Consider the following 18,476-nt stretch of genomic DNA (forward strand, 5'->3'; position numbering starts at 1 on the left):
AGACTCAAATATTTAAAATTGTCTGGATAACCTTATTGGGCTTCTGCTATGATATGACCTCTCCTTCCTGCTGCCTGAAATCATGGTAAGAAGATTGACAGACAGTTATAAGTTGGAGTTTGAGACACACATTATAGACGGTAAACTGACACATGGTCCATATAGCTCTGCACCTGATGCTAATCAAGGATTATGTGTGTTCCACTGATTGATACACACACAGTACATTCCTGCCATGCATTTGGATTCAAAATTGATTCAGTGTTAAACAGCCACGGGTCTCTAATTCCCTGTAAAAGGGACCATTTCATTTAATAGGTGGAAGACCTAAACACTTGTTACCATATTCAGGAACATGAATGTTCCCTGTTTTCAGTTCCCTGTTTTCAATATCAAAACTAAAATAAGACTCCAAGTCTTCAAAATGCTCATACCATTTACTGCATTTATTACAGATGTAGTTAGTAATTTATCACATTTATTATGAAAAATGATATCAACAGATTATGCTCATTAAAAAAACAGCAATAGATTGCCCATCTAAAGTTGATGACATCCTTTTTCTTGACAGGCCTAGTCAACAATTATTTGGGAAAATGTTCGAAAATGTTCAACACATTTTGTTCTAACTCTAATGGTTGATTAATTATTCTCCAGATAACTATGGTACGTATTTCTTAAGACCTCAGTTTATTTCCACTAGACCTCACTCTGGACATGATACTGTGGGCAGACAAAACAAGATAACACATTGTAGAGGACACAGATTGAAATACAGTTTCAGCTTCATACTGTTATTATAAACTGGTTGTTTAAACCCTGATTGCTGATTGGCGTAAAGCTGTGGTATATCAGACCATATACCACAAGTATGACAAAAATGTATTTTAATAGTAATTGTAATATGTAATTTTGTTGATAACCAGTTTCTAATAGCGTCTAAGGCATCTCAGCGGTTTGTGGTACATGGTTAATATACTCCGGCTAATGGCTGTATCCAGACACTCTGTGTTGTGTCGTGACTAAGTATAGCACTTAGCCGCTGTATATTGGCATTTCCACACCACCTTGGGCCTTGTTTCTTAATTACACCACAGTGACATGGACACGACTGTCTGTCCAAGATGATGTTGTGTATGTGATGACAGTCACTTTATTTGGTCTGTTGTTAAACAGTCTTTCGGTCATGATCACAGTAATGAGTATTTATTCATGAGTGAGCTAAAATCATACTCTGTGCTTTATTCCAAAAGGCCAGGGGTGTGGAATCAATGTACTTTGACTTTCAACAACCAGTACTAGTTGCACTCTGGTTGGCCATCTGCTAATAAAAATAACGATGTTACCAATCACGCTACAATTAGTCATTACCAAAGAATTTTGATTAGTGTGGGAGGAACCCAAATGTATCCAAGACTGTAGTCTTTAACTCAGAAAAACCATTAAAGGCCAATTACACGTTTGTTTTTCAAGCAAGATCAGAAAAGGCGGAAAGAAAGAAAGGCAGAAAGAAAAACGGAGGCAGCTTACTGAGGTGTGGGGCATTCATTGAGATGGTTGAATGTAAAAGAAATGATGCCAGATAGTAACAAATCCAAGAGAAGTTTATTATGAATATGGCACCTGTAAGATGGTAAAAAACCGTGTTACAGAAAGAACAATCACGTATGACATGTTTCTTTGAACGGATGGAAACCTACAAAAGTATAAAATAACCCTGTTGTAAAATGAAGTATGTACATTTTCTGAAATTGCAGCATTATTCATGGTAAATGAAAATAAAAAGATGTTTTAAAAAAAATAAAAAAAATAAGCCAGGCACTCAAAGTTAGCTTCAGTTAGTTATGTTTTTTTTTCTTCAAAGAAAAAAACAAAACAAATAAAATAATAAATGTACCATAGTTTTCTCTTTTTAATATTTTAATTTGTTTGTATTTAGAATTTATAACACTGTTAACATTGATACTAAGAGAATCCCCTTCTCATGTAGTATTCATCTACTTGGCACCAAGTTCCTCATAAAAGAATCTGTATAATTGTACAAGAAATAGTTAAAAACACAGACACAGTCTTCACAGGTAATGAAGTGATTTTTCATATTGTAATTTAAACACTATGTTTCTGACAGTAGCTGAGATTAGTTTAAGTTTAAATCACCAGCAGTTCATTTTGACACAACACAGAGACATTAAAACAGCTCATCCTGCTGTTCTGTTGTAACATATGGGTGTATTTCCTGGTCTGTCCACAGTCTGTTTTAGAGCTGCCCCCGACCCGACAGTCTCCTTCTCCCAACCCACTTTGCTACGGCATAGAAAACACTAAAATCTAGGATAGCATCAATCTCCAGTGGTGACACCAAGCTCTCCTGCAACCATTCCACCATCGCAACCAACCGACTCGCAATTTTCCATCTTTTTTTTAAAAACACATTTATTTCATGACCTGGATTTAAGTAACATCACATCTTCACAGAAACCACAGACACTGTTTCCTGATGTAGGGGAGTAGTCTGATTCAGTTCAAAAGACAAAGGCTCCCCCTCCCTTTGCTGGACAGACTAAAAAACACTGAACGTTGAGACAAAGCTGCTGGCCCGAACAAAATCAAGTAAACCAAACAATCAACTTAGTAAACATGCATTTCCAAAACACCTATAAAAATAGATTTATAGTGCGAAATATTTTTTCTTTTCATTTCTTTAGAAATCTTTAAAATTGTTTATTGTCCTGAAATACTACCGTGATCTTTTCGTCCTGTGAGTTGCAGGGTCCTTGAAGTCAACAGGTTTGGTGGAAACCAATGAAATACACCCAATGCATACAAGAAGCACAAGGGACTCTGGGAATGTTTCACAACTGAGGCTTTTATGGTTCTCCAGTCTAGAAGATACATCTAAATGCTACTTTAGCTTTTTGTCGTCATTTTTCGTAGTGTAGGTAAATGCAAGCTGGAAATTGTAATCCCAGAATTCCTCAGTGGCAAAAAAATGGCTCCTTAAACCTTTGAGCTAGTTAAGAATCTTTTATCTCTGAGAGAAGGAGAGGTCTGTAGACTACACAACAGCAAAGCAACAGCAGAAACTGAAGGAAATACAGACAAAAGGAAGCAGCAAAAAAGGTGAAACTACATTGGAAGGCCACCACACGAAATCCACTAACCTCCACGGGTTCACTAAGACTGCAGAGGAGACGGAGAGGGTTACAAACGTTCCCTGTCCAACCCCAGACTAGAGCACAGAGAAGACAAAGGACAAAACAGCTACATCAGCTCGGTATATACTGCATATAGTAACACACACTGAAATCGCTATGGAGACTGACAGCCAGTGACACTTACACATTGTACACGTTTACGGTTATCACGCTTGGTAATAGATGACTTGATGGACGGCTGTCAAAAGATGAAGTGACAGTTTTTCCATTTTATTACTATTTTTTTTAAACAACAATCACAGTGTTCTTAACACCAAACTGTGAGATAACTTTTTTGGCAACAGAGAAAAAAAAATTGGGGAATGTGATTTTTAAAAAAAAAAGTCATATTCCGTTTTGATTGAAATGCATGTCCATATTACAATCTCCTTGATATGTGATTTCAGAGTCCGATAATGGCTGATGGAAGAACTGATTTGGGAGACTGATGTTGACGGTTGTGAGGTTTAGGATGTAAGAGGAAGGGAAGAAGTAGAGTAGAAAAAACAATTGACAGAAGCCGGTCAAAGTTAAACATTCATTTTTCAAGTTAATGATGCAAATTAGCCTCAGTTACACTGAGAAAAAGTGATCTAGTTTAAAAAAATACAAACAAAAGCGAATCTGCTCCATAGGTCTATATTCTCTCCTTCAGGTCCAATCAGATTGAGCCTTTTAAACAACTTGACTGAGGGGAATAGCAATGACGGAAATGAAGTGATGTTGATTAGAAGTTTCACTTTACTGTAGGAAGGAAATCTCCCTCAGCTGTCCCTCACGTCTCTGTGAGAGGGCTGCGGAAAATAATCCAGCTGAAGGAGGGTAGTCACTGGATGGAACAGTAGCACCGTGGAACTGCAGAGTGCATCCCAAATGACAACGTCACCTATAGGTCACTACTTTCTAGCAGAGCTCTATGGAGCTTTGTCAGAAGTAGTCCTCCATATAGGGAACAGGCAGCAATTTGAGATCTAACCAAGGAAATGGAACCGGGAGAAAAGGTGCATCTTTGTACTAACCTGTACCTGTTCCGAAGTCCTGGGATTTGTACTAACATTCTATTCACAGGCCAATACCCGGTTGAAATTGCTTTTTAATGCTTGATTTGTAAATTAAGTCTGAGCTATAAAAAAAGAAACAAAATTAATTTAAAAATAGACTACTATTCCCTCATTCTCAAATAACTTTGACATTTGTTTCTCTTTGAGGTTATATCTATGACCATGTCAAACAGAGTAACATAATTTTGTCTTAGTCAACCTTGATCATATCAAGATATGGAGCAAAAACATCAAGGGTTTCTTTCCATAGAAATATCTTTTCCACCATCACCCTTTAAATACACTAGACATCTTCATAAAGATGCAACATAATCAACTCAAATAAAAAGTAGAATACCCAAGACTCCAGTAGGAGACGAATGGTAATATGAATTCTCTGTAGGCAAAAAGGAATTCTTTACAATAAAGAAGTCAGTTTAGTTTGATCAGAGAATGTCATTGATCGTACTGTAAGACGAGACGGAAGAGGAAGAAAGATTGACAGAGTGAAGTCAGTAGAGAAAGAGAAGATAGAAAGACTTGGGGCCATTCATTTCGTAAGCTCATTTGCTCAAATTCAAAGTGCTAGAATATATTTCTTTCCCACTTAAAACACAGTCCCTATGCCTCAATGAGTCTTTGCCAGTTGAACACAGTAATATGGTCTTGGTGTTTTGCTTTAATCTTCTTTGCGCTCAAGAGTTTGTGTGGTGTGAATCCCGTTGCTGTAGACTGGGAATGGAAGAGTGGAGAACAGTCCCTCGGCCGTGGTGAAGACATTGGCTGCTGGCATCTGGGTGAGGCTAGCGCCGGAGACAGTGCCCCCGAAAGGACCGGCCATGTTGAGCCGGTGGACGTGATGGTACAGCATCTCCATGGGGGTCTTGGGATCGATACCAAAGCCAGGGCCACCGTTCACGTCCACAAAGTTCATCGCGTGGGTGACGTTGTTGGGTAGCAGGTTGGCACCGGCCTGCATGGCCAGGGTGACGTCAGCGGGCGCGTAGCGGATGGTGCCCGTGGTGTAGACTCGTGAGGTGGCAGTGCTGGTTGCGGCAAGCGTGCCGGTGACCCGATGGACCAGAGGAAGCACCACGTTGCCAGCCTGCAGCCTCTGCAGGGCCTCCAGGTCGCTAGTGTACAGCAAGGAGGAGCTGGAGGGGGTGGGCGTGCCCTGACCCTGCTGCTTGTCACGTGGCGATGCTGAGAGGGGCGGGGACAGGGGGTCAGAGGATGAGCCAGAGCTGGAAGGAGGGGCCAGGCTGGCCACGCTGGAGGCGGAGGAGGGAGCGCTGCTGTTACCGCTGAAGGAGGGGGGTATGCCCTTCCTGGTTCCTCCAATCCCGCCGCCTCCCTCCGTTCCTGGGGGGGTGAGCACAGAGTCTGGGATGGAGACCTGCAGACTTCCAGGCTGCGGGGAGGGGAAGGCGTCGTGGGCGGGGACGGGCTTTGTCATGCTGTAGGGGGACTCGTTCCTGGAGATCTCCCGGTTAGGAGGATAGTTCCAGATGCTGCTGTCGTTGTCGAAGTTTATGGGCTCGGACATTTCCGTTTTGATCTTGAGCACGGAGGCACTAGCAGGGGAAGGGGGAAGCAGGAGGGTGGCCTCCCCACCCAGGCTGGGGTGCTCCATGGCGCTGGGGCTGGGGGTGGCGGAAGAAAGGCGCAGGCGTCTAGAACGACTGCCATCCCACTTCTGCTTTTTCCTCCTCTTCCTCCTCTTCTGGTGCTTGCTAGCGGCGGGGGCGGCTAGCGTCTCGCCGGCCCTGTCGCAGTCTTTTACGCTGTCGTCGTCGTCGTCCTCTTCCTCGTCATCATCCTCCTCTTCGGATGAGGACGGTGGGCGGTGCAGATCCAGTCCTCGGTCTCCGTCACCGTAGTGCTCCACCTTGATGTGCAGGCCCCCCAGACGACCCAGTCGGCCCTCCTTGGTCTCCACCTCGCAGTCGCTGGGCTCCAGGTCATCCTCGCTCTCCTGGCTCTCCGGGTTGGAGGAGCTGTCTCCCTCCTCCTGGCGCCTCATCTCCTGCTCGGAGGACGAATGGCCCTGCTGCTGCTTCTTGCTGTCTGCCTCAGGGTCCTCGCTGTTCTCGGACTGGTTCCCCTTCCCGTCCGACTTGGAGTTCTCGTTGTCTTCTGGGAGAAACATGCGGTTTAGTGTACAGACCCAAACAACTCTGAAAACTTTAATGGATTCTGTATAACCACATAAGCACTGTTTTAACATCCAGCATGTTGATATTTCAGTTATTCATCAATATTCCCATCAGTGCTCATTTTGAAAACCACACCTCTTCACTCCGTTCTGCTAATGATGGCAGTGGCTATGGTGTCTGGTGTGTTGGCATGCAAACCAGCCCTGAATACTAGAGCGGGGTGGCTCTCCAACTGTACATTGGGAGTGAGTAGGACCACTCCAGCAGCAGCTGGCATAGGCCACCACCCTCACCACGCACACCGGTGGGGGGCACCGAGGGAGGCTTAGTGCCAGCGGCCAATGGGCTGGCTCTTTCCCCAGACTGTCACCCAAAACCTTCCTCTACACTCCTCCCCTTCCCCCTTGGCTGTAATCTTATTTGAACAGAACTGTGTACACTCATTACTCATCCATTCCTGCAGAGTGTGTACAGCTCAACAGATTTGCTGGCTGCTACTTAAATGAACATCTATATTTAGACCCAAAGTTTGTCCACTTTTGGGGTGGGAAAGGATTCAGAGTGTTTATTTGTTTCCCACAGGCCCCTTATTAAATAATATGATTCCATCTCCAAAAAAGATGCTTTCTACATATATTGCAATATGTTCAAATGCTGGTAAAGGTGGAAGGCTCACATGCCCAGACTGATGGGTGATAGAAGCACGTGTTATTGGCTATTTATCAATTCAAAAGGCCAGTGATTTAGTTACTCAAGTCCAATTTTACTATATTTAAAAAGGAAACTGCTGCATAACATTTAGAAATGATCCTTTTTACGATCTAAATGCTACCTCCAATTCGTATAACCTGGTAGCAAAGCTAGCATACTGATTCAGAAGTGGTGGTAAAACCTGTTTCTAGTTGTAATGAAGTGGATCGGTGATTAATGGCAGAATTTGTGAAAATGATCATTTATAAATATTATGCAACCAAAACAGCAAAATATACATAATTTAATTGGAGTAATCACATTGTGGGCATGTTACAATAAATAAATCATTAGATTTGATGAATATCCACTTGTTAAATCAGAGTGGGAGGAGGAGCTGTTAGGGTTAACTGTCTTGCTCATGGACAGAATGACATAGCTTCCACTTTGGCGGTTGGGGGATTTGAACCAGGGACCTTTCAGACACTAGTCAGGTGCTTTAACAACTAGGTCACTTTTATACCCCCCAAGATCTGCATTCCATCACCTTCTACACCAATAACCAAATCAAACATAAGAGGATATTCTGTAAATGTTTGCTACCAGATGAAATTATTTACACTGACTTAGAAAAGCAGTAAATGTACACATACAGTATTCTTAAAACAGATGTTAAAACAATGTTAGGTGAAGGGAAATTGGACATTGAGATTCAGACCTGGTAACATGTGTGTTTAATAGGTCCCAGGTACTTAAACATCCTCTTGTGGACCCTCAGCTGTTCCATGTATTTGAACTATTTCACAGCTAAAGCACCGGATTGAACCACCTATTAACAGGACTTTTTTCTCATTTTCTCAGAAATAGTTGTACTAAACATGATCTAAAAAGACTGCAATACAATGGCTCAAATACTTGCTAAGTAAGCATCATGAACTCATATTAGGTGGTTTACTAAAATGTTATAAAAATGCAATGCATTGTATATGACATTTTATATTAAACAATATCGCATAACACTATTTCATTTTTATAATTGCTACAAACCCTTGTAAGATTCCTTAGGAAATATTATAGATATATATATTTCAAGGTTTTAAAATAAAATATAGAAATTTAAAATTAAAAATACAACTTTGCTAGCATTTTCCAAAGATTTTATATATATATATATATTTACAAACCTAGTAAAATGTATATTCTCTATACATTTTTACTATTTTTTTATTTCGTCAGGCATATTCTTCCTATTATTCTCAGAAATTTTGACAGACCTTTGGTAAATTTGTACCAATATTCTGTTAATATGTGGCTCTATAACTAAAATGAACATATTTTGACCACCATTTAGTTTTTTTCCACAAGCACAACACATTTAAAGCCTTTTTGCACATATCATTGAAAACACTCTGTGATACCAACTGTTACAAAGGTTTTCATCAACTGATGGTACCGTACCAGAATTGTCCTTGGACTCAGACTCAGAGTCAGAGGTTTCTGAAGACTCTGAGGCTTTTTCTGGAAGTGTGGGCAGCTGGGCGATGTCCATGGGCGTGTCCTTGTACTCCGGATTACTACAGCAGAGAAAACAGAGACAAGCAGCTGACTCGATCATTTGGATTACTTTAGAAATGACTGGCAACAGACCGCCAAAGGAAGTTACTGCCTCTGCCAAAACAGAATTGATGCAGATTGCTGCCGGGGACTGCAGACACAGTGTTTGCCCTTCTCCAGGCGTTCTGATTGAGCCAGCTGTCCCTGAAGCGAAGCCTCTTTCTCTGCCTATCGCAGCTGCTCTATGGCCCGCGGAGGTAAAGAAACATTTGGAAGACATTGAGAATACAAATCTATTACATTTGACGATAGAGGGGCTTATTCTTATGCTTGTAGCTAAACGGTGCAGCGCTCCCATTCTGGTCAGTTGAGATAATATACCAAACAAATGACAACAACACATTATTGGGCCACTGGTGTCTGAGATATCGATTTCATCGTACATTGTTTTTATAGTAAAACATCTCCATCAATTTAGGGTGCTGAGATTATTGTATAAAGGTGTCAGTGACACAAAAACATCACATGAACACAGCCGTAGAACACTCATACTGTCGTGTGTGCGTGTGTGTATATATATATATTCTATAATGTTCTTCTGACAGACTGGTGCCTATAGATGTATTCAAAATAGTTTATGTGTAGACAGTTAAACCAATGGTGCGACACATGCACATTCATTCTAAATGATATAGATCCAGTCAAAGTACAGGGCCATGGTCAAAAGTAGCACGCTACACAGGGACAAGGGTGCCATTTGGTCCGGTTGGCAGCTGGTGAGTGGATCCCAGATGGAGCAGCGTCTTACCTCAGAACATAGTTGACCCAGATGATGTTCTTTTCATTGGCGTTCTTGGCGTTGATGGCGATGGTGGCACTGGACTGGATCCAGATGTACCCGCCGTTCTTCTGGATCCAGCGGTAGTACTTGGTCACACACTGGCCCTTGTTCATCACTGAGAGAGAGGGGAGACGAGAGGCCGTCAGGTGGCGTCCAACAGCTGTCCTGCTCTCTGCTCTGGCTACCATCATTAATCAACGTCTCTGTCTGGTTAAAACAGCGATGGGGATGTGTACATGGCTGCACAGGGCACGGCTATTAAATACCTTAGAGGACAGGTCGGCTGTGCGCTGATCTGGAAAACTACCACCAGAGTCGGGTTTTTTTTTTTAGGGGTATTACGGAATGATTGAGAGTCAATCGGGAGCACTTACAACATCATGGTGAAATATATACCAGCTGGAACAAATGGCATAACCCCATCCATGTCTGTGGCGTTACGGGGCACAACAGGAGACTTAGGCAATCCCTGTTGTTACATCACCCCTACGGAATCTACCGCATGGTTAAGGAGCCAAGAGACAAGGCTTTCCCTACGCCTGCGACAAAATGTGCCACCATGTGAATGCAACCAATAAAGGCTGATTTGATTGTGTTTTACAGTGTACGACTGGTCCTTTTGTTACCTAGGAATATGTATCTGTGACTGCAGCGACTGCGGAATGTGTTTCTATGAAACTTGATTTAGGGTAAGGCGTAAGGTCATGGGTGTAGGTAGAAGCAGAAAATGAGATTGTAGATGATAAATAGTGCAGTTTCTTTTAAAGATAAATGGCGTGGTAGCTTCAGTTCCATCACTGTCTGTCTGTATGGGGTCTGGCTGCAGTGAGCCGCTCCCACCACCAAGGGGCGCTGTGACCCTGTTGCTCCCCAACTACCCTGCTGGCAGTGTCCTTGTCTGGTCTGTCTGTTCAGAAGTGAAGACGCTCTGGCGGTTGCAATAAATTTAGCTAAATTAACCGCTAAATGGTTATCTCAACCAATATGTATTTGCATTAATCATGGCGCTCTAAAACAGAAAGAGTCAGAATCTGAACGAGGTAGTAAATTCATATTCTTAGTTTAATTATGGCTACAAATAGCCTCTACCATAAAAAGAGTTCCATGAGGGGGGAATGATTTATATAAAAAGAAGGACAGTAATTAAAAACTATTAGGAACTAATAGCGTTGTTTAAGAAACCATCCCAAGGGTGCTAATAATTGACTTTACATCACTGACTGCTTTCTTTACCTAACACAGAAATAGAGAAGATAGGAAACTGAAAGAAATAACCTGTTTTTCTTTCTCACTCCTCTAAGGTCAGTAGAGAAGAGCTACAATGTGACCTTGGTCTCACCTTCATTGTTTGTGAATAAACAATGATCTGAAATAGTAAAATATGTAACATTTGAACTGGGAAACTAATTAAGTTTTTCATTTATTTAGTAATTTAGCACAGTGGTTCGCAAATGATAATATAAATATAAACATAATCAGAGATGACTTGAAATAAAAAGATCACAGGGTTATATAAAACTATGAGTTTTACTTGTTTACCTCTTGGAAAAAGAAAGAACAATTTGGTCAAAATCACTTTAAGTTGCTCTTGATATTGGCATTTAAAATGTTATAGATAAAAGTCTGTATTTGTCCGTGGTACCTCTGCAGACCAACCGAAGTCTGAGAACCTCTGTTTAGACAGACTATTATCATGAATGACTTATGGAAGTGAGTGCAAACATTATCATGAATGACTTATGGAAGTGAGTGCAAACATTACCATGAATGACTTATGGAAGTGAGTGCAAACATTATCATGAATGACTTATGGAAGTGAGTGCAAACATTATCAAACAGGTCCCCCATGAGAACCGAATCCACCACCCTGACAGGGCAAGCACCATGTTCTAAGCCACACAGAAATTGAATAACCAATAATGAATTTTGGAATACCAAAACATTGGTATAAATTGCAATTGTAATGCATGGGAACATGGTAGTTCAAACATTTAGAAATTAATGAATGAATTTATAAACAGAATCTTTGTTTTGATAATAATCTAACCTTAATCTTGGTGAATTACACGACAAATGAAGTATACAAGCCAAACTGTGAATCCTAAAGTCCTGCTGTGACCTCAGTGTGTCAGCCAGACAGTGTACCTCTATAGACAGTGTCCTGTAAGGACCTGAAATGGACCAGACAGTGTACCTCTATAGACAGTGTCCTGTAAGGACCTGAAATGGACCAGACAGTTTACATCTATAGACAGTGTCCTGTAAGGATCTGAAATGGACCAGACAGTGTACCTCTATAGACAGTGTCCTGTAAGGATCTGAAATGGACCAGACAGTGTACCTCTATAGACAGTGTCCTGTAAGGACCTGAAATGGACCAGACAGTTTACATCTATAGACAGTGTCCTGTAAGGACCTGAAATGGACCAGACAGTTTACATCTATAGACAGTGTCCTGTAAGGACCTGAAATGGACCAGACAGTGTACCTCTTTAGACAGTGTCCTGTAAGGACCTGAAATGGACCAGAGTGTGTACCTCTATAGACAGTGTCCTGTAAGGACCTGAAATGTATCAGAGAGTGTACCTCTTTAAACAGTGTCCTGTAAGGACCTGAAATGGACCAGACAGTGTACCACTATAGACAGTGTCCTGTAAGAACCTGAAATGGACCAGACAGTGTACCACTATAGACAGTGTCCTGTAAGAACCTGAAATGGACCAGACAGTGTACCTCTATAGACAGTGTCCTGTAAGAACCTGAAATGGACCAGACAGTGTACCTCTATAGACAGTGACCTGTAAGGACCTGAAATGGACCAGACAGTGTACCTCTATAGACAGTGTCCTGTAAGAACCTGAAATGGACCAGACAGTGTACCTCTATAGACAGTGTCCTGTAAGGAACTGAAATGGACGTCTGGATTCCTCTTCCTTTGAACACAGACACACCAGATCTCTCTGATCTGCATCAGCATCAATCCCCTCCACCCCTTGCTTCCCTGGCACCGAGTCTTTGCGGGTGGAGCTTATTGTTTAACCCCTTTCACTTACAGTGCCATTAAATCAATCAAGAGCCTGCTTGCGCCTATTGATTTAGTGTTAATGAAGGCCAATGTTTTCCGGTGCTTTCCTGCGTTGTCTGCTAGCTTTTGGAGGCATTAAAAGGAATACAGGCTCTTTAATCTCTACTTCTCTCCTGGAGCCTCAGGCATGCCTGTAGGATGGCTTCCCTCTCCTCAACTCCCCTCTCCCTGTGAGCCTCTCCTCTCCTCTTCCTCTCCTGCTCTTCTTCCTCTCCTCCTGTCCTTCAGTTTGTTTTAATCACTTGGATTCTTTCCATAATGGCGGCTACCTTTCAGATACCCTTTACCCAAAGTGGCCCCGGCTTGCGAAGAGGGGTGTCACGTCATATAAAAGTAAGTAATTTACACCCGTGAAATTGCTTTATGGAAAAGTCCTTGCAGTCCATCGGGGTATTATCGTAAAGGCAGCCCTTTTAGAAAAGAGAGAGGAGACCAGGGGGAATGTTCTCTCCTCTGCTGGGTTTTAGATTTTTGTCTGGCTTCACAAGAAAAGACTGCCTGTGTTGTGATGAGTGCTGTTCTTCATGTTTTTCTGAGGTACACTGTACTGTGCGAGAAAGTTACTGTTTTCCAAAGCTTTCGAATTTACAGCAACTTTGCCTGTGTGTATTCAACAGTCAACACTTCAGCTGCACTTTTCAGTATCTGGAGAGTCTAGCATTCAAACAAGTGAGCTGAGTTGGTTTCATTAGCGTCCTTCTGAACTAGTCTCAGCAGCCAGGTTCTGATAATATGCCTGGAGGCAGATGGCTTAAGTCCTCCGAGATTTAGGTTATTTCTGTGAACTACAGTCCCCTCTCCCATCTCTCTCTCAATCTCATGAAAATCATCTATTTTCCCCACGTCTGATACAACAGTCGTTCCTATGGTGTATGCTACAGTCCAGTCATCACATACTCCAGCATATGCATCTTCCACTTAATATGGATCCTTCTAGAACAAATGAAAAATCTCCGCCCTGGTCACAGCTCAGGTTTGGAACAGTGAACCCTCAGCAGTGTGAATACACCGCACAGTCAGTATAAATGTAAACACTCACAGTACAGAATGAAGTCTGTGTGATCGTTCCTCAGTCCTAGGATACTGTATGAATAAAACGTTGAGTGACTAAATGGCCCTATTATAAAGCTTGGACAAAAGCCAATTCATTTAAACACCTTCTCAAGTCCGCTGGTTCACTCTTGACCTTGTGTCTAGAGAGTTGGCCATGTGGAATAATATCTTACATTTCTTCAAGACCCAGTGACCTTGTCACCCTATTTGACCTGCTCAGCTTGCCTTTGTCACCGACTGATTGCTATTCAGACCAAACTTCCACAGAATGTAATACATTTTTCAGTAACTCTCCCTCTGAATACCCTTTTCATAATGCATTATCAGCACATTTATGATGCCGTTTGAGCTACGCCCGATGTGTGTGTTACACGACTTAGTGTGCTAATACCTGACAATATCTAGAACTGCATTATTTCAGTCAGTCATCCAAACACAGACCAAGTTACCATCATCAGATTAATATCACAATCAGGATGCTAATGGGGCTGTGTAATGACCGTAAATATGTGGAGGAAACAATAAACTCAACTTTAGCGAAGTCTATTGTGTCAGGGGTAATTGACTGAATTGAGAGGCCTTAGTTCTCTAAATCCAAATTGCTCATCGAATAATTCCCATGGCTATGTTCTCCAACTGTAGATACTGTTTAGTATACCCAGATGAAATCAATATGGAATCCACTAACAGCCACACTAAGCGGACAAACACTGCAAATTAGTGCATTCTTAAGTGCAACGCTGCAATGCATCTGACCCAAGTTAATTCAAAGTGTCAACGTTTTAATTGTATCTGTCCCAAACTCAAATAAACGGTTAAATAAACAATTAAATAAATGAAATGACTATTTAGCAGCATTGTGAGCTCGACCAATTCCCAGCCTGCGAGCCGACTGTAAGTTGATTAAGGCCTGGGTAGGTGTTTTAGATGTGGAGTCAGCCTGGCCTAGCTGGAGATATGCTATGCTGGAGCCACTTTTTGCGCGTACTGCCTAGCCGGCCGCCTCAATCTGCCTGGCTCTCTCATCAGTGCCCTCGCTCTCTCCCGCTGCTGGGCTTCAAATCAACCCCTAATGGAGCCAATCTGGTGCCTTTTTAAGGCAAAGGGACAGTGCTATGCAGCTGTAATTGCGCTCTAATTCAGTTGAACTCCCAATATCTAATCAGACGGCTCCAAATTCCCCGTCCGAGGAGGCAACCCCAAGGACACTCGTCCTCCCCGCCCGGCAAACACCTAATAAAGCAAAGGAATTGACACGCTTTACACCCTACCACCCCGCAGCCGGCACACAGGGAGGGCCCAGCGCGCTGCTAAGGATATTGGACTCCGATGACAGCAGCCTGCCTGGCAATGAATCCACGTTGCGGAGCCCAATCAAATCCTGCAACGCATCCTCAGTTTTTACCAGCCACAGTAAAGGTTTAATTGGCCAAACAAACATAGCAAACCATGGACGCTCCGGGGATAAAAAGGTAGACTGAGCGGAGCATACCTCCTCCATGGGCTAGGACAACCGCTCAGATGGAGACGCAAACACACCTTCGTGGAGTGAAAAATATGACAGGAGCTCAGAAAGTAAACTTGGTTCAAAAAGTTAAAGAGGAGGATAAAGAAGGGGTAAAGCCATCCCATCGAGTGAAGTGTTGGGAATGAAACATATTTCAATGGTTTGGGCTAGTGACGTTTTGGCTAGGGAGATGATGCTGGACCTGACGGTGAGGGTCGTTCTGATCTGCCGCTAGACCACTAATAACAAGACAATTGTATGACTGTTGAATGACTATTGCATGACTGTTGAATGACGATTGTATGACTATTGTATGACCGCTGAAAGACTGCTGAATGCTGCCATGTCATGGCAAAGTGGAATACTCACAGTCTAAATGGCTGTGCCGGATGCCCTCCACGTCCTCTGCATGAATGAACTGGTAACACCTCTTCCCCACGACGTCCACCGGCGTTAGGTCCATATAGTCGCTAATTCTAGAACAAGGATTTCAAAAGAGACAGTCTGAGGGAGGGCATGACAAGAAGCGCCAATTGAAATCGGGAGGAAGATTTGAATGGCTCTGAAAAAGCGGTGTGGTTACAGCGTAACAAGACAGACCATTTTATTATCATACTGATGTCAACCTAATGACTCTGAGTCTGATAAGCCTGGGTATAATTTACACCTTCAGGGATGCAATAGAACCTTGGACGTCTTTCCATTTGAAAAGATTAAAAAAATGCCTATCACTTTGTATTGAATAACATCCATCCATAAAGTCTTTTGTTCACCAAAAAGCTATCTATCTTTGATCTCTTAAAATTTTGTGCGGTTATTTTCTGATATTTCGAGTCTCACACAAACCTTATGATCCTCATCAAAGAAGTCTCTTTTCTTTTTATTTCCCAGAAAAGATGAGGCTATCTTACTGTAAAACTGACTGTCCAGATATTTCTCCATAAATGTCTAACAGTCTGGCAGACGGAGAAGAGAAAAAGTGATCTCAATCCCACAGAGATCACGACAGCCAGCCAAGAGAAATAAAGTACAGCATATAGGCCTATTACTATGCAATTACAAATGAATTAGCAAAATATTCACTAACAACACCGGAGTGATTTAAGTGTCACTGGCCTCACTGTACAAACTGTACATTTAAATAGAACTCCTAATCCACTGAGAATATATTGGTAGTAAGAACCCATTTTATGTAGGACAAACTATGTTGACAAAAAGGCCATTGGTCATAATTGTGTAATCAGAAGAGGTGGGCTGTTGTGTGTCACATATCATTATGTATATTTTACAAACATATGTACATTATTATTCTACTGGTTAATCCCTTTTTGATATTATCTTGATGAATGTTTTTCAGTGTTCAGGACTGCCATGTGAGGAAAGAAAACCTATTCTTACCTATTCTCACAGTAGACAATGTTGAGGTCCATGTTGACCCGCGTTACAAACATCTGGCAGTCTATGCGCACCTCATTGATGGTGGGAGGGGGGAGGGCATGGGCAACCACCACCATGCCCATGATCTGATTGGGTACTGACCGACTGTGGGTCAATGCCATTCGGATCCTCAGTCTGCCTGTAACATGGATCACCTGTAAGTGGAGGGAGAGACAGACGAGAGAGAGAGAGAGAGAGAGAGAGAGGGAGAGAGAGAGAGAGAGAGAAGGGGAAAGAGTTTCAGTCCAAAAGCATCGATTGAGGATTTCCGGACAAAAACTACATAAAGAGTGGTGTGGACACAAATGTTGTCTCATGAAATGATATTCCACAGACAAGAGAGTTGAAGGTCCTAATTATCACTAGCTTTATAGTTTTGCTAAGCTTTAAAGTCTTTGTAGCTCCATTTTGCCCTAGAGGAGGAATTGACTAGATATGCACACTACACTTTCAGATACATCCATTTTAATCACTGCCAGCAAACCCAGGGGGAATTGTTTTGTAGTCTTTAAACTACTGACACTGGCACACCTCTGAGATTGGTGAGACGCGATTATCATCATTCACACAGACAGTTCCTGCTCCCTAAACTCATTCAAAGCCTCAGACCATGGGGGACCTTTCTGCCTCTCTTTCACCAGGGACAGGCGAGCCTCAACAATGGGAATGAGACACTGAATGCCAATTGGGTAGAGAGACACAGAGAGACACAACAGAAAAACAGCCCTCTTCCACGCGTGGCGTTGTTGTTGGCGCTTGGGAAGCTAAGTGAACATTGACATGTTACAATGGCACTGTCAGAAATCTGGCCCAGGAGGAAAATGGTTTTGATGCTATGTGATGTCTCCTTTTCAATGGGAAACCATCAGCGATTGTGACATGATAGGAGCCATCAACAGTTTCCACATTTAAATGATACTGACTCCTTTTCCCTGGAGTTTCCGTAGACAAAGGAGGACTGTGAATCGTTTCAAACCCCTTTTGAATGAAACTCAACTACAACGTTGTATAGGACATCCCATGTTTTCTAAAGTGTGGGAATCGAGAGTGCAAAGGGAGTATGAGCCAAGACCTGCTAAAACACATGAAACAGAATGCTAGGAGAGGCCTTCTAGATAGGAATTCTGGGGCTGAGGAGGCCAGCTTGTCTGGAGCTTGAAGTTTAAGAGTGCACTGAGACCTTGCCAGAGATCAGCAGGGTCTGACTGAAGAACGGTTAAGAACAGTTCAGGTTTACAGGTACCGGCTACCCATCAGAGTCCATCAGATATTCTACCTGTGATTTTGCAGTTACAGGCACTTAAATTACTGGGCAGAATATGTACTAGAATCCATTTTATTTGTTAAATATATTTGAAGTTACAAGCTGTATGTGATAAGTGTCCCCGCAATATTTTGTCGTTCAAGTGGTTCCATTTCCACATCATGTATGGATCTGATCGAGTCAAAGTGGTGGATACATCCACATTCACTCTGTTCAATGCACGTGAGAGCTTCATACAGTCCACTGGGCTAGTCGTTAAACCGATCTATGAAGCTGGATGGGTTTTTCTGCCTGTCAAGCTCAATCAAGCCCAGCATTAGTATCTGAAATGATTTTCAATAGTACTTGAACCCAAGTCCGCTATGTAGATCAGCCTATCAGTCGGACAGTATGCTGTCTATCTTGATCAGACCACAGAGTGACAGGCAGCTTCTGACACACACTTGACAAGGCGGTTGGTTGGCAGGTTTCAATAAGACATCACAGAAGCACAACGAGACGAGGGCAGAGAAAGATGTCTAATTATTATCCTGTCTGGATGGATGAAACCCATAGTAAACATCAACACCACCTGAAAAGATGCCAGCCCATGCAAAAATAAACCACACCACTCCGCTCAACTCAAACCAATGTAAAGGAGCTCTCTGTTTAAAAA

The 18,476-nt window shown here is 42.4% G+C and overlaps 1 protein-coding gene across 4 annotated transcripts in view; it reads right to left on the bottom strand.

Moving 5' to 3' along the window:
* Positions 1-504: 504 nt before the first annotated feature.
* Positions 505-18,476, bottom strand: part of LOC105023610 (neuronal PAS domain-containing protein 3) — a 265,014-nt gene continuing 247,042 nt past the window's right edge. For 3 of the 4 annotated variants that reach the window (XM_020054458.2, XM_010892952.3, XM_034297589.1), the window contains 5 exons: positions 16,519-16,712; positions 15,490-15,596; positions 9,443-9,590; positions 8,539-8,654; positions 505-6,370 (listed from right to left, as the gene is read on the bottom strand). In XM_020054458.2, the coding sequence (XP_019910017.1) occupies positions 4,914-6,370; positions 8,539-8,654; positions 9,443-9,590; positions 15,490-15,596; positions 16,519-16,712 (2,022 nt within the window). In that variant the 3' untranslated portion in view covers positions 505-4,913. The remainder of the gene's footprint in view (positions 6,371-8,538; positions 8,655-9,442; positions 9,591-15,489; positions 15,597-16,518; positions 16,713-18,476) is intronic. The other variant, XM_010892953.3, reaches the window with a different exon arrangement.

The sequence above is a fragment of the Esox lucius genome, chromosome 15, assembly GCF_011004845.1.
Source record: "Esox lucius isolate fEsoLuc1 chromosome 15, fEsoLuc1.pri, whole genome shotgun sequence".
NCBI lineage: Eukaryota > Metazoa > Chordata > Actinopteri > Esociformes > Esocidae > Esox > Esox lucius.